Source organism: Pundamilia nyererei, unplaced genomic scaffold (genome assembly GCF_000239375.1).
Source record: "Pundamilia nyererei isolate P.nyererei 1_Seehausen unplaced genomic scaffold, PunNye1.0 scaffold00064, whole genome shotgun sequence".
Taxonomy (NCBI): Eukaryota; Metazoa; Chordata; class Actinopteri; order Cichliformes; family Cichlidae; genus Pundamilia; species Pundamilia nyererei.
Window position 1 is genome coordinate 633,816 of NW_005187465.1, and position 12,135 is coordinate 645,950.

Genomic DNA, 12,135 nt, shown 5'->3' on the forward strand with positions numbered 1-12,135 from the left:
CCTGCATTTAAAGACATCTAAGGTTTAGCTTACTAATTTAGCAGCACATGTGACCATGGTTTCTTAATGTCTACAAACAGAAATATCTTCAGAGAGAGGTTTGGGCACTTATAAACAGTATCAGTATCACAGCAGTCTGTGTAACTTAAGTACACAACAAAATAGACACTATAAATAACAATAAAATGTCTAAAACCACCACCAAAAACAAACATAGCAAAGAAAGCAAAGTTGGTTGCTAAAATCTCTAAAACAAGACAGAAAATGTGAAAATGATATCAATAAAATCATTTTCATGACAGCAAAAATAAAGGAATCATTTTGATGATCACCACTACCACTACCATCAAAACCAGTTAGAGGCCAGAAGGCTTTTTAAAAAAAAATAAAAAAAATTGTTGGAGCCTGAAAGCTAACAAGATGTGCAACTGTCTCTCCCCCCAGGCTGTTATACTAAGGACTCGTTTAGCCCTTTTGACAAACTCTAGAAAAGAGTGAACGTGCACACACACACATACACACTCATTCATGAATGCTGAATGCTGTGTACATTTGTAAGTAAATATTGCCTTTTTAAGGTGTGTAATGTGTAAAGTGACAAAGAAGAGACGTCTTGTTTAATCTTAGGATTGTACTGCATGTGCAAATTTACATTGTGTGATCACATATGTATAATACCAGTAATATAAAGGTAATATAATATGAAGTAATATAATAACATAATATAAATGACATATACTGGCTGAACAAGCATTGGCAGAGGTCTTTTTCATTCACATCCTTTTTTCTGAACATACAATAACAAAATTATTTTATTATTTTAGAGGCTTGGCATTCAAGTAGTGCTTAACAAATTTATTAGACCGCCTGTCACAAAAACAAGAAAACAAATCTTTTACAAATCTGTCAAAAACTTGTTTAAAACTAAAAAGTTAATTTGAAACATCATAATTGAAATTGCAGCAACAAAAAATAAATATATATTTTTAGCAATTACCAGTGCTGTGGTGGTCTTTTAAATTTGTTTAGCACTGTAAAGTATGACAGGAGTCTATCTTAAAAGAAATGTGTCAATAGTCATATGCAGCTTTGCTGACAAGGACAGTCTTCTTGGCAGCCAGTTAGAGCCTACAAAATACAAAGACTTGTCCTACAGCATTCTGAGGAAGTATTCCAAGTACAATATCCCGCACCTGTTTACTTATATCTGCCCTCATGATGGAAATGGAAATTTGTAACACGGCACCTCATGTGCAACAGTCCGTCCCCCGCCCTGTCTAAATATCTCAGATCAGCCCTCTTTACAAACTTGTAAAGAAAGAATAAACATGCGTGCATGCACATTTTCATATTCAATACCTTTAGGTAGGAGTCCTGTGTGTATTTTGTAGCTCAGTATTGTGTTTTTATGATGTGTAAAGTGACAAAAAAGAAATATATCTTTAAAACTAGTCACTATACTTCATATGCACGAAATTGTTGAACAGAACATACAAAGAAATAAAGATAAAAAATAAAGTAAAAACAAATATAGAATAATCATAAGAGTACAAAAGTGGCCCCTTGTAATCCAGGGCCTTGTTACAGAGGGCTTGCTGGTTGTTTGAAAGATTCAGGTTTGCTGGCTGTACTTTGCAGATCTGGAAACTATGTCCATCTTTCATGTTTGAGACTCCCCTTTTGTAAACTAGAGTCAGTTAAAAAACAAGATACTGTTCCATTATGCGTTGTAGGACATGATAAAAGAGAAAAGTTCTGTACAGTCACACACGAAGTGGGACAGATGGTAACAATATGTGCAGATTTGTTTGATTATAGGATGTGTAACATCATGCGCTCAATGCAATGACTGTGAAACGTTTTAACAGTCGCTGATTGAATGAGATTAAAATCAAAATTCCCACTTGTCCTGATTAACGCATGGTGATGTAGCGAATCCCCACCTTGACGTCAGCCGCAGCCAATAGGACTTCACGGTCATCGCAGAAGCCCTGCCCACTTTAGCAAGTGCAGTCTGTAGCGGTAACAGGGTCCGCCCCCTGTCTCTGCAGATAAAGGTTCGCAGTCTGCTATCCCAGGCATGGATGACGGTTGTAGTGAGACATGGCAGTCCGACATTACACTCTCGACTTCAACCTCTCTACAGCAGGTAGGAGGAAGGTGATGCATAGCTAACTGTAGGAGGGTCTTTCGTTACATTTCGTTATGCATCAGGGCTGCATGCTTTGCTAGCCTGCTAATTTTGGCCTGCTAATTCATAGTCAATACTGCCAGGATTATAAAGTGCCACTGGTACATTGCCCATGTTTAGGCACTATATGCATGTGCCCTAGTGCTATGCTGCTTGTGCCCACCAGTACAAACCCCTGTCCGTAGGCAGGTACGGCTTGACACTGGTAGGCCACTATTAGCTCGTGAACTGTCACATCAGTATGCATATTTAATGTCAGTGGCACATATTTACAGGTCAGCGTAAGTGTCTGTTTAGCAGGTATCTTTGTGGATAAAGCAGCGCAAGCAACTACGGTTGAAACCAAAGTCGCATCACTGTCAGTGCAGCATAAGCTTCTAATTAGAGCTCAGTTAGCTTTGGCTAGCATGGCTATGATTAGCCTAGCCGTGTTAGCAAGTCTCTATAATCAATAACAGAGGGCCCGAGCGATCTCATCAAATAGTTGCGAAAAGTACAGCTTGAATTAATATAATGCGGATTTGTTTTATGACTTATAGGACTTATACAGGTGTGTCTGTTTCATAAGTATAAATTATAACATCAAGTGTGAGTAATCGTTGTTTAATCATGCAGCACGCGCTTTTCGTCGACCTAAGTCTGTGACCCCGTTAACACTCGATAATCAGTAAACGCATGTAGTAAATTGGCACCCGTGCGCTTTGAGGGCTCTGCCAGACATTTATAGTCCAATTAAAATCATCCAGGAAGACGTGCATGTCTGCCATTGTTGTGGTTTTACCATTAACTGATAGTGGTGTGAGAATGAAGCTATGAAGATTCAAACTGTCATTAGGCTTTTTTTCCCTTCTTTTTAAAAACCCTTTGTTTCAGAAGTCTGTTTAGAGGAACCAAAGTTTGTCACAGATAATAAATGGAGTATATGATAATGAAAGTGAAGTGCAGCTGTATTTGATTAATATATTTTGTTCACATCAGATTTATTTGCTCCCTCTTTCAGTTGACCCTGCCTCGACAGTGTCTGGTCTGCTGTCTATATTTCATGAACAGGAACTGACAGAGACTATTCATGATACAGACGGGCATGGTTATCTTGCTACCTTTGTGGGCAAGAATGGCAGGTAAGGTCAATATTTTTCACAAACAAAAGTGACTCCTTCAGTCTAATTATAACTCTTTAGCAGTAAAACTTGGATTACTAAATCCTAATTGGGCAAAACATTTTGTGTATTAGGATGTGATAGCTTAAAGCTAATCTGGCTAGGGTACTTGTTGGCTCGTCTTCAATCAGATTTGTGTCTGTATAAATAAATAATAAAGGTGCAACAATACTAATATCGATATTGAACCGTTCGATACAGTGCTTTCGGTACGCATATGTATCGAACAATACAAAATTTTTACATTTATTTTATCAACTTTTCTTCTGACGATGCTGTCTGTGTTGAGCGCTCGACAGTGCAGCCTAGGCGGAGTAATCGAACGCAGATTCACTGAGCGCAGGGCAAGCTAGCGAGACAGAAGTTAAGTTCTCCTTGCAACATGTCAAATTGAACCTCCCCCACCCTCATTCAGACCTGGCGTTTGGAACCATTTTGGTTTTCATGTGACGTATGACCCTGAAGGTAAGCGCGTCATGGACAAAAGTAAAACAGTATGTTGGATGTGCCACCCAATGCTCAATTACATTGGTGGGAACTAGTGCGTTAGCGCAGTTTTCTCGTTAACGTGTTGGCCGTCCAGCCCCATGCACGGGGCGATCCGCGTTAATGTCATTTCAGATTAATGCTGACAGCACTAGTGGGAACACAACGAATATGACTGCACATTTACGCCGACATCATCCTAGTGCAAAGACAAGTAGAAGCAGACAAAAACAACAAGCACGCATGGTACAAACTTGACCCGAGTCATTTGTTAGCACATGATTCTCCTTATGGGGACCTGATATGTTTAACCCTTGTGTGGTGTTCATATTTTTGTTACTCAGCCAGTGTTCATGGGTCTGGTGGACCCGCTAGAGTTTTGGCTTTCCAAATTAACACTATCAAACAATTTTATGTTAAATTACTAAACGGATGTTTACTTCATCCCAATTACAAGCCATATGAACAGCAAACATGTTTAATTTTTTCCCTTTACCTTTGTTAGATCACATTTATGAATTAATGTGCTTCTCGTTTTTTTTTGTTTGTTTTTTATAAAATGTTATAAAAAACATAAATCAGTTATAATCAAGTGGAGTGAGTGGTAAGACACAACACATTTACACGTGAAGCAATATGTTCCACAACTAAATGGGATCAGCTGCTCATCAATGGTGACATTAGGCCCAGGTTTGTAAAACAGGGGGAGGTGGTGCACCCACTTATCCCACACTGTCCTGATGGCAGCTAGCTTGTCTCTCTGCCGTCGAGCTGGTCTGTCGTCTCGGTTATCAAAACGGATAATCCTGGAAATTTTGTGGAAGTTTTCCAGAGTCATTGATGCACGGAAAGGTTCTTGCCGGTTTCTGCATCCCACAGGGATTCTATGGATTGCCCTTTGGACCTGAAAACTCCTGCAAGGATAAGAACCCCAAAGTAGGCCTTTGGGGTTCTTAGATGAATTTGGTCCATCTCCTTCGACCTCTCTCCAAAAAAACACCTTCCTTCTAGATTACTGCAATCCAGAATAATTTTCTGGATGGAATCTGGGATGAAAAGCTCAAATGAAGACTTGATGTCCTGCACATGAGTAACTGTCAGCCGTGTTGGCCCTGGCTTATCACAGTAACAGCTCTGCAGGGTGGCTAATTTCTTGGGCAAGAACACCATTCAATTTCACCAGTTATTGACAGCCATATTTCTTCACTTGCTGTCTGGTGGGCTTGTTCTGGTCCTAGAGCTGGCTGCAGATGGGGTACTCGTCTTCGTTTTGTTACTAAATGGTGCTCAACCTCATCCTCTTCTTCAAAGTCACTGTCAGACTCTGAATTTTCAGAAATGCTAAATATTCTGAAACCTCTTTGTCAACATCATCATCCGAAGCCTCTCTCTTCCAAAATCAATTGGATGGCCCTCGCAGCAGATAATCTTTTGCCATCTTGATCAGTTGGGATAAAGAACCACACTGGCAAAGTCTTATTTATAGTATTATGCCCCTAATTTGCAGGTGGGACAGGGTATGAGAATATAAAATGTGGATCCCTCAAGAAAGAGGGTAAAATGTGCAGGAATGTCAGAGCAGACGGTGTTGATAGTTGAATTTTCAACAATGTTGCAACTTTGTGCGGGAGCAGGAGGGGAGGAAATCACTATCAGCAGCACCAGAAAGGAGGAAGACAGAGTGTGGGAACACAGGACCTGCACTTTCAACACTTTTATTAGACCTGGGTCCAGTGAACCCAAACACCTTGTATGTAATGTAAATGCGTGGGGGGAGGTACAGTATGAGGTCATTGAAAATTAGTTTGGATTTGTGTTCTTCACAGAAAATAAGCCAAAGCCAATGAATTTCAGGTTGAAAAAATAATTAATTGTTTAATTTCTTTTGAAAAAAACTGAAAACGGGTCTCACAGACCCGAACACCATACAAGGGTTAATATGCTGCTGAGAATATAGCCCAGAAGAAGCGTACAGTATAGCTTTTATTTTGGAAAGAGCCATTTCTCTGTAACAAACTCCTTTCCAAAGATGAGTGATTCCTCAATCAGATATATTTATTTTTTTATTACTTTGTTGTTTCAGCGACATTAAATTTAAAAACTGTACTTTTGAGTTAAAATATATATTTATAATTTTAATACATGACAAATTAAAAAGGCATAAACAGTTTTTTGTTTTTTGTTTTTTTGTATCAAAAAAATATCGAATCGAACCGTGAATTTTGTGTATCATTGCACTCCTAATAAATAAGTGTACTAATATCCCAAAGCCAGGATGTGTTTTCACCAAATGTGGGTCTTTGGAGAAGTCTAAAACTTGTGTGTTGTCTGACTCTCTAAGCAATGTCTACGGCTTCTTGATAGACTTCCTGATAAATCCTGAGCATGCTTCTAGTTGGACAGCATTGCAGGAATGTTTCAGTTAACTCTTCAAACTTTAAAAATATTACCCTTCAAACTTCTTTGCAACAGAGGAACTTTTCACAGCTTCCTCTGAGAGGTCGCATTGCACACGTTGAGTGGCTTTTTTGTTTTTAGTTTAGTGTTCCTCTAACTTTGTTTTGCATCATTTTCTCTTTCCTACATCAATTCTCAGGTTTGTTGTCCTGCGTGTGCACTCCCAGGGGCTGGTCACAGTTGATTTGCAGTGTTACGAAGATGATGACATTGCACAGCTAGACAATGTAAGAGCATACACAGGGCTATTGTTTTTACCAACATTGAAACTAATAAGGTTAAACATCTCTGGGACTATATAATGATAACCCAACCCTTTTTGACCATAGGCATCTTTAGTGCCTGTCAAAAGATACTTACAGTTACTGTCTGTGTACTGGCTTCCTGTATTCAAACACTTTCACATCCCTAAATGCTAGTGCATACACGGAGGGTTAAATTACACCAACTATGGTGTTGTTTACTCCCTATGTGTTTTGCATTAGGGTTGTCTGTGTAGCAATATGAAACCTTTCACAAATTTGGTGAAAGTGGCATTTAAGCTGCATCTGTTCTTACTCCACAGCTTTTGAATGCACTGGAAAATAAGCTGAAAGTTCTCTTAAATGGCAATATTACAAGGATTAAAAAGTAAGTATCACTATATTGTTCTTGTAAATGTATCGTACTTCATGGTGCAGTATTATTTATCCCCCCCACCTCCCAAAAGGCTTCCAGCCCTTTTGCGAGGAGCAAAAGTTGACCGCTACTGGCCCACAGCCGATGGCAGACTAATTGAGTATGACATTGACAAGGTGGTGTATGAAGAGGATTCTGAATACCAAAACATAAAGATTTTGCACTCACAGCAGTATGGGAATATTCTAGTTCTGGATGGAGACGTTAGTAAGTATATAAATCATGGCATGTTGCTTGCACACAAGATTTTGTTTTTTCAAAATGACTGTTTAACGTAGTAGATTCAGTCTAATAAGAATTATTTGTTTTGCCTTTAAAAACAAATTTTTCTTGCAGACCTTGCAGAGAGTGACTCTGCCTACACCCAGGCCATCACAGGCAGTGGAAAAGAAAACTACGCTGGAAAAGAAGTGCTGATTTTAGGAGGAGGTGATGGAGGAATACTTGCTGAGTTGGTCAAACAAAAGCCAAAGATGATCACCATGGTGGAGATATCCTTTACTGAGCTTTTATTTGAGTGACTTTGTTCATATTAAAGCAAACATTCACTTTTTTTTTTTTTTTTTTTAAGATCACTCCAAATCTCCACACTTAGATTTGCATTATTCTCAGTGTAATTCTGTGTGTGCATCTGACTGTTCCTTAATAAAGCTTCTACATTGACCAGAAGGTGATAGATGGGTGCAAAAAATACATGAGGAAGACTTGTGGTGATATCCTGGACAACCTGAAGGGAGACTGTTACCAAGTGAGTGCTGAATTGTGTGGTGTGTTTTTGTTTTTTTGTGTGTGCACATTTGTTCAAAATGTGTTTTGCGTTATTAATATTTATTTTTAAAGCGGCAATAGGCAGGACAAAAGTTTTGAAGCAGGGGTAAATTGAAGATGCATTTTGAATAATCTCCTCGTCTCATGGATTGCAGATATTAATTCAGGACTGTGTTCCCTTGCTGAAGAAGTATGTCCAGGAAGGAAGGACATTTGATTATGTTATTAATGACCTCACTGCAATCCCAATATCCACCTCGCCAGAAGAAGGTATTGATAACAATAGCCATACATCAGGAAAGGTGGCACACAGGTGCAGTGTGAAGAAATGTTTAACTTGTCACATGCTGTCTGGTTTCTGTAGACTCTACGTGGGAGTTCCTGCGTCTCATTTTAGATCTATCTATAAAAGTGCTGCATCCCAGTGGAAAGTATTTCACACAGGTGAGTCTGCTCCTAATTTACCATACAGTTCATGATTGGGGGATTTTGTCAATACTGTTTTTAAAGGTGAACTAAATATAAATTTATTTGAAACACTTCATGCTGTGAGACAGTGGATAACGGGGAACGATGACCAAGCATTAGAACGCATCATTTCTACTGTGTGTCAGGGCCTAATTATTTATCTGTATGAGTCTCATGAATCTTTTCTGCTGCTGGCCATCAGGGCAACAGCGCAAATCTGACCGAGGCACTGAATCTGTTTGAGGAACGGCTGGGAAGGCTCTCGTGTCCAGTGGACTTCCGCAAAGAGGTGGTGTGTGTTCCATCCTACCTGGAGCAGTATCCTTTCTATCAAGTCCCATAATTTATAAAAATGTTTACTGAATTGAAGTATTAAGGCTAGGTTATCATTTCTGCTTTCATTAGAAGAGAAATTAAATAATGGTGTTTTGCTCTTATACCGTGAGGGAGAAATTCAAAGTGTCTGCTTTAAAAAAAACAACCAAACAAAAAACCCCAGACATTCAGGCACTGTCATAGGTCACCTTTGCATATGGACTGATTATTAAAATTGGGATATTTGCTTGCTGTGGTCACCTGATCCTGCCAGTGTGGTTTAGTTAGCAGGCACATTAGGACCATCTGATTTTAATAATCCAGTCGAAGCGTCTGTCTGCAGGTGCCGCTTGCACGCACTGCAGCACTATGCACTCTAAACACCACTGATCTAATTGAAAAACAGTCTACTAACACACCAAAGCCACATGCAGGTGAATAAAGATGGTCTTCCCCATCTATCTAGCTCAGTTTCAATCCAGTCTAACATTTGTTTTTGTGTACATGTGCAGTCCTTAACTCAACTATCAGATGGGTTTTTTACACCGCCTGGAAAAAGTAAACAAGTTATCTCCTGAAATTCTCAGCAGCTGGAATGTGAAGGCTCCTAATTTCTTCTGTACCCCTCAGTTGTACGCAAATTGAATGCAGCCTGAAAATTGGAGGCCACACAAAATTCAGTTTAGTTTTAAATGTTCAGATATTTCCAAAGTCTGAATTGTTCACACACCTCTGTGCACATTGGTGAGCTTCTGCTGACTGACTAAGACAAGTAATTTAATTTGCTGTTTTCAGTTAACAAACACTGACTGAAAAACACTCCAGCTTAAACCAGTCAAGTTGGTGTGGTTAAGTTATGAGAGTATATGTGTATATATATTTTTTTCTTTTTCTATAGCTGACTCAGTTCTCCTCGAGGCATAATTGCAGTTTTATCATCCCCATTTTTTTTTTAATTTTACAACTTGTCAGTTGTATTGTTTGTTACTTGAGGTTTTTTTTTTTTTTTTTTTTTTCCTTATAAATGTCCACTTGCATGTGCTCTGAAGGAGCTGTTGGAACACTGATTTTTATACACTGATAATGTGGAGTAACTCATTTCCCATACATATGTACTCATTTTCTGTAATCTTGAGTTATGAAGTTGAATGAACGTGCCTCTGCGTGAGCCAGTGCACAGGTGCAGCATACCCAAAGTGTCACTTTTATGCTTCATTTTTGTTGCTGCCTTTCAAATGTGATTTCTTTCAGGTTGTATTAAGGTGGTCACACCCAGCGGGACTGAGGGGCTTAAATCAAGGTGTTTTAAAAGGGAAACTATTTCTCCAAAGTTATCGCCACCTCTGCTTGTGCTGTTTTGTCATGTTTTATCGGCACCTTTTTGTTTTTTCCTGATAAAGTTTTTGTTAAGACTGTATTAGGTGCACGTAAAGGACGGTGAATGTAGCTTGCATATACAGTACAATGCACATTTGATCTACCCTGTGGGACATTTATTTATTCGTTATTTCATTAAATGCTGTCCTTTCCTGCTTGAGATGATTTTGACCATCTATGATTAAACTGTTTTTGGGGGGAACATACCTGTGGTGTTTGACTCATTCCTCTTGATCACTGTTATCTTAAGAAAAATGCAAGAGACAGGAAACGTGACTGTTCCTCGTAAGAACTAATATTTGTCCAAAACTTAAAGTACCAGTTTGTCAGCCAAAATCTTAAAGCTTAACTAATCAAATCTAAAAAATAAGGCGGAGGTTAAAAATGTCAAACTGCTGCAGCAGCTTTTGCATTTGCTTAGAATGTGTTGGGTTTCTCATTCTGTGACATGAGGCTATAAGATTAACCATCCTTACTTTCATCACTTCTCAAGTCTTGTTTCTTAAAAGTGATTTGACTACTCTTGCACTAAAAAACAAATGATTACAGACTCTGGCTGAAGCTACATGACTGTTGTATTCAGTGCTGCTTCCAACAAAATCTGTCCAAATAAGAGAAATTCAATATTTATTCTGTCCTTTCACATCAGGTTTTAGTTTCCTCTCATATTTTGGTCTTTGTTAGTGCTTAACGCTAGCTTGAATTCCTTTGTACTAGTCTTCAGGCGCCATTTGCCACTTTTCCACTAGTTTACACAGATGCCATACTAGTGACGCTGTATGGTGTGTTATGAAAACTCTGGTAAACTACCAACTGGTTTAATTTAATTGGTGTACCATTTAACCCAGTAGTTAACTAGTGATGTTTATCAGTTTGACTCCAGAGTACTCTGGTACTGTATACAGAATTGTTATTCCAGAACTCTTATTACTCATTCAAATGCAACTTTGCAAACCTAACATGTGCTGCTATATTCTTTTTACGGAGAAAGTTTTCTGCTAGCAATGTTTCCAAACAAGCCATACTTGTTCAGTCTTTACAGGCCTCAGCCTGTTAAATGCTAGAGTCAGTTTTGTTTTTAAGTTTCTCACAGTTTGAGTATTGCATGGTCTGACATTGGGAGGTCCCTCCAAGGAACTTTTACTTCTACTACCATCTTTGCTGTTGGTGAATACTTCCTTAGATTAGATTTCAATTCATTATTCTGCTGTATTCTATTCTATTGTCCTGAACATATGCCAGAGGATATCATAGTTGATTCAAAGGTACTGTGGCTGCAAAACAAGCCCAAATCATCACCCTTCCACCACCGTACTTAACAATGGTATGAGGTATTTGGCCATAACACACGGTGCCATCTCTGGTGAAAACCAAACACGGCGTATTAGCACCAAAGGACATATCTTGTGGGGTTTTTTGTTTTTTTTCCCCAGATGCAACTTTGCAAACCTAAGCTGTGTTGCTGTATTCTTTTTCTAGAGATCACACTTCCTCTCAGGAACTCTTCCAAACAAGTCATACTGGTTCAGACTTTTTTCTAACTGTACTGTCATTACCTGAACATACCAACGCCTGTAGAGTCGAGTGTTTTTGCCCCACCAGCAAAGAGACCTAGCTTCTGCTTTAATGGAGGTGCTCAAACTTTCTGATGACCAGTTAATTAAGTGCATTTGGCTGATATTTGCCCTATTAGTTTCTTTGGAAGCAGTAAGGTTGGACTTTTTACAGCACTGCAATAGAGACCAGTGAAAACTTTAATTTCACTTGAATGTAAAAGACAGTATGTGTGCCACCAAATGTCCGATCAGTGGAGGAATCTAAAGTCTTGTATCAAGGGTAAACGCTCCAATGGCTTTTCCAGACATCCTGCTTAAGTGCATGCTGTTTACATTGTCACGGCTCTCTTGGACACTAACTGGAAATGCAGCATGATTAATACAGCTATGCTTCCCCTGCTGTGACACATCAAAACATCTTACTTTACTTTAGGTGCTTTTAAATTTGTTTGTTAGACCTTTAGAGCAATTATGTAAGCATGCATACATTTCAACACTGTTTTAAAAGTGAAATCTTTGTTATTAACTTAATTTTTTTTATTAGAAATGTAGGTCTGTGTGAAAGATTTAGTGGGTTACATTAGTGAAATTAATTTACTTTGAATATTAATAATATATAATACTTTAGTGTTCAGAATATCTGTAAGAATACAATAGGGGAAATTTACATTATATTGTA

General features: G+C 38.6%; 1 protein-coding gene across 1 annotated transcript; it reads left to right on the forward strand.

Moving 5' to 3' along the window:
* The first annotated feature begins 2,002 nt into the window (after positions 1–2,002).
* On the forward strand, positions 2,003–10,106 carry sms (spermine synthase). The gene is made up of 11 exons (XM_005735409.1): positions 2,003–2,149; positions 3,192–3,312; positions 6,434–6,521; positions 6,860–6,924; positions 7,004–7,179; positions 7,309–7,463; positions 7,631–7,720; positions 7,896–8,010; positions 8,105–8,184; positions 8,411–8,526; positions 9,055–10,106. Exons 1-11 carry the CDS (start codon positions 2,104–2,106, stop codon positions 9,083–9,085), a joined length of 1,083 nt encoding a protein of 360 aa, XP_005735466.1. The 5' UTR covers positions 2,003–2,103; the 3' UTR covers positions 9,086–10,106.
* The last annotated feature ends 2,029 nt before the right edge of the window (positions 10,107–12,135 follow it).

What these genes read in the sequence shown, in the direction of transcription:
- sms (XM_005735409.1), top strand. Translation starts at nt 2,104, where the DNA reads ATGGCAGTCCGACATTACACTCTCGACTTCAACCTCTCTACAGCAG. An exon ending in CTTCAACCTCTCTACAGCAG is followed by an intron (nt 2,150 to 3,191) that starts GTAGGAGGAAGG and finishes TCCCTCTTTCAG; the next exon opens with TTGACCCTGCCTCGACAGTG. An exon ending in ACATTGCACAGCTAGACAAT is followed by an intron (nt 6,522 to 6,859) that starts GTAAGAGCATAC and finishes CTTACTCCACAG; the next exon opens with CTTTTGAATGCACTGGAAAA.